The 1,266-nt window shown below is 67.8% G+C and overlaps 1 protein-coding gene across 1 annotated transcript in view; it reads right to left on the reverse strand.

Annotated features, from left to right (window-relative positions):
• Window positions 1–1,066: 1,066 nt before the first annotated feature.
• PFL1_05976 (uncharacterized protein) overlaps window positions 1,067–1,266 on the reverse strand; it is a gene marked incomplete at both ends in the record, with an annotated part of 1,441 nt that continues 1,241 nt past the window's right edge. The window contains one exon of the mRNA XM_007883515.1: window positions 1,067–1,195. Coding sequence (XP_007881706.1) covers window positions 1,067–1,195 — 129 coding nt within the window. The remainder of the gene's footprint in view (window positions 1,196–1,266) is intronic.

The following is a 1,266-nucleotide window of genomic DNA, read 5'->3' on the forward strand; positions in this document are numbered from 1 at the left end:
TGGGGCGAGACCGCCTCCCGTCGCGCCCAAGCCTCCCGCCGGCGCCGGTGGAGGTGCCGGTGGAGGTGCGAGAGCTGTGCCACCACCGCCGCCGCGTCGATGAGACCGGGGTGCGGCTGGGCTTGGCAGGCCAAGAAGAGGGAACGACGAGCACGCAACATGAAAGGCCACGACTTACGCACAACCTCACCCCTCTACGCCAGCCCCGGGCCCTGGTCCGAGTCCCGCTCGCTTGCTCGCTTGCTTGCTTGCTTGCTCGCTTGCTCGCTCGAGCTCGTTGTACGGCCCCTCGACCCCGTCTGCGCCGGGGGAAAGGCGGAAAGATATGGAATAGACAGAAACAAAGTTGCCTTGGCGCCCTCGGCCCCCGCTCGCGTTGTTGCTCGTCGGCATCCTTCAGAGGCATGGCGGACGATGAAAGTCTGGAGTGCCCATGCGTGCGCGCGGACCCCGTTGAGGGCGATGGAGGGCCGCGATGGGGAGCCACGATGATCGATGGAGCCCAGATACCGAAACAGCCACTTCCGTACGGACCTGGAAGCTCATCGGCGCCAGGGTCGACCGATGCAATCATGAATGCGATGCGATGCGATGCTGAACGAGCGGGCGAGGTGAAACGCCACGATGCGCCGAACGAACGAAAGGCGACGGGACAGGACGGGACGGGAGGGTGTCGAGACAGAGGGGGTGGGGGCGACGCGACGGAACGGAACGGAACGGGACGGGACGGGACGGGCAGAGAGGTGCGAATAAGATACGGACGGATGAACGGCTGACGGAGAGACGGCGGACGCGTCCGCTACTCGGCGCCCGTCGAGGCGGCTGGTGGATTGATGTGTGCGTCGAAAAAAGACCTGGAGTCAGGATCGGTTGGGCTGGCTGGATCGTTGGCGTGTCGAGGAGCGCTCGACGTTGCTGCTGCTGTCGCTGCCGCTGTGTCGATATCGGCGAAGAGAACCACCGACGAAGAGAACCACCGGCGACCGGGACGAGATCGCCTTGCCGCGTTTCGGCATCGCGGGCGGCGGGCGCGTGCGTGCGTGCGTGCTGGCACGGCTCGCTGGGCTCACTGAGCCGGTCGGCTGGTGTCGATGGGGGGAGGGACGGCATGGATGCCCGGGCCCGTCTCGCCGACCTTTTCCACGTGGCCAGGCGGGGCGCTGACCGTGTGACGGGGCTCGCCGACGCCCATGGCCTCCGAGGGTCCAGTGCCAGCAGCGGGGGCGGTGGTGGCGCCGCCGCCGCCGCCGACGACGGCGTCGCGAC

The sequence above is a fragment of the Pseudozyma flocculosa genome, assembly GCF_000417875.1.
Source record: "Pseudozyma flocculosa PF-1 unplaced genomic scaffold scaffold00023, whole genome shotgun sequence".
Lineage (NCBI taxonomy): Eukaryota > Fungi > Basidiomycota > Ustilaginomycetes > Ustilaginales > Ustilaginaceae > Pseudozyma > Pseudozyma flocculosa.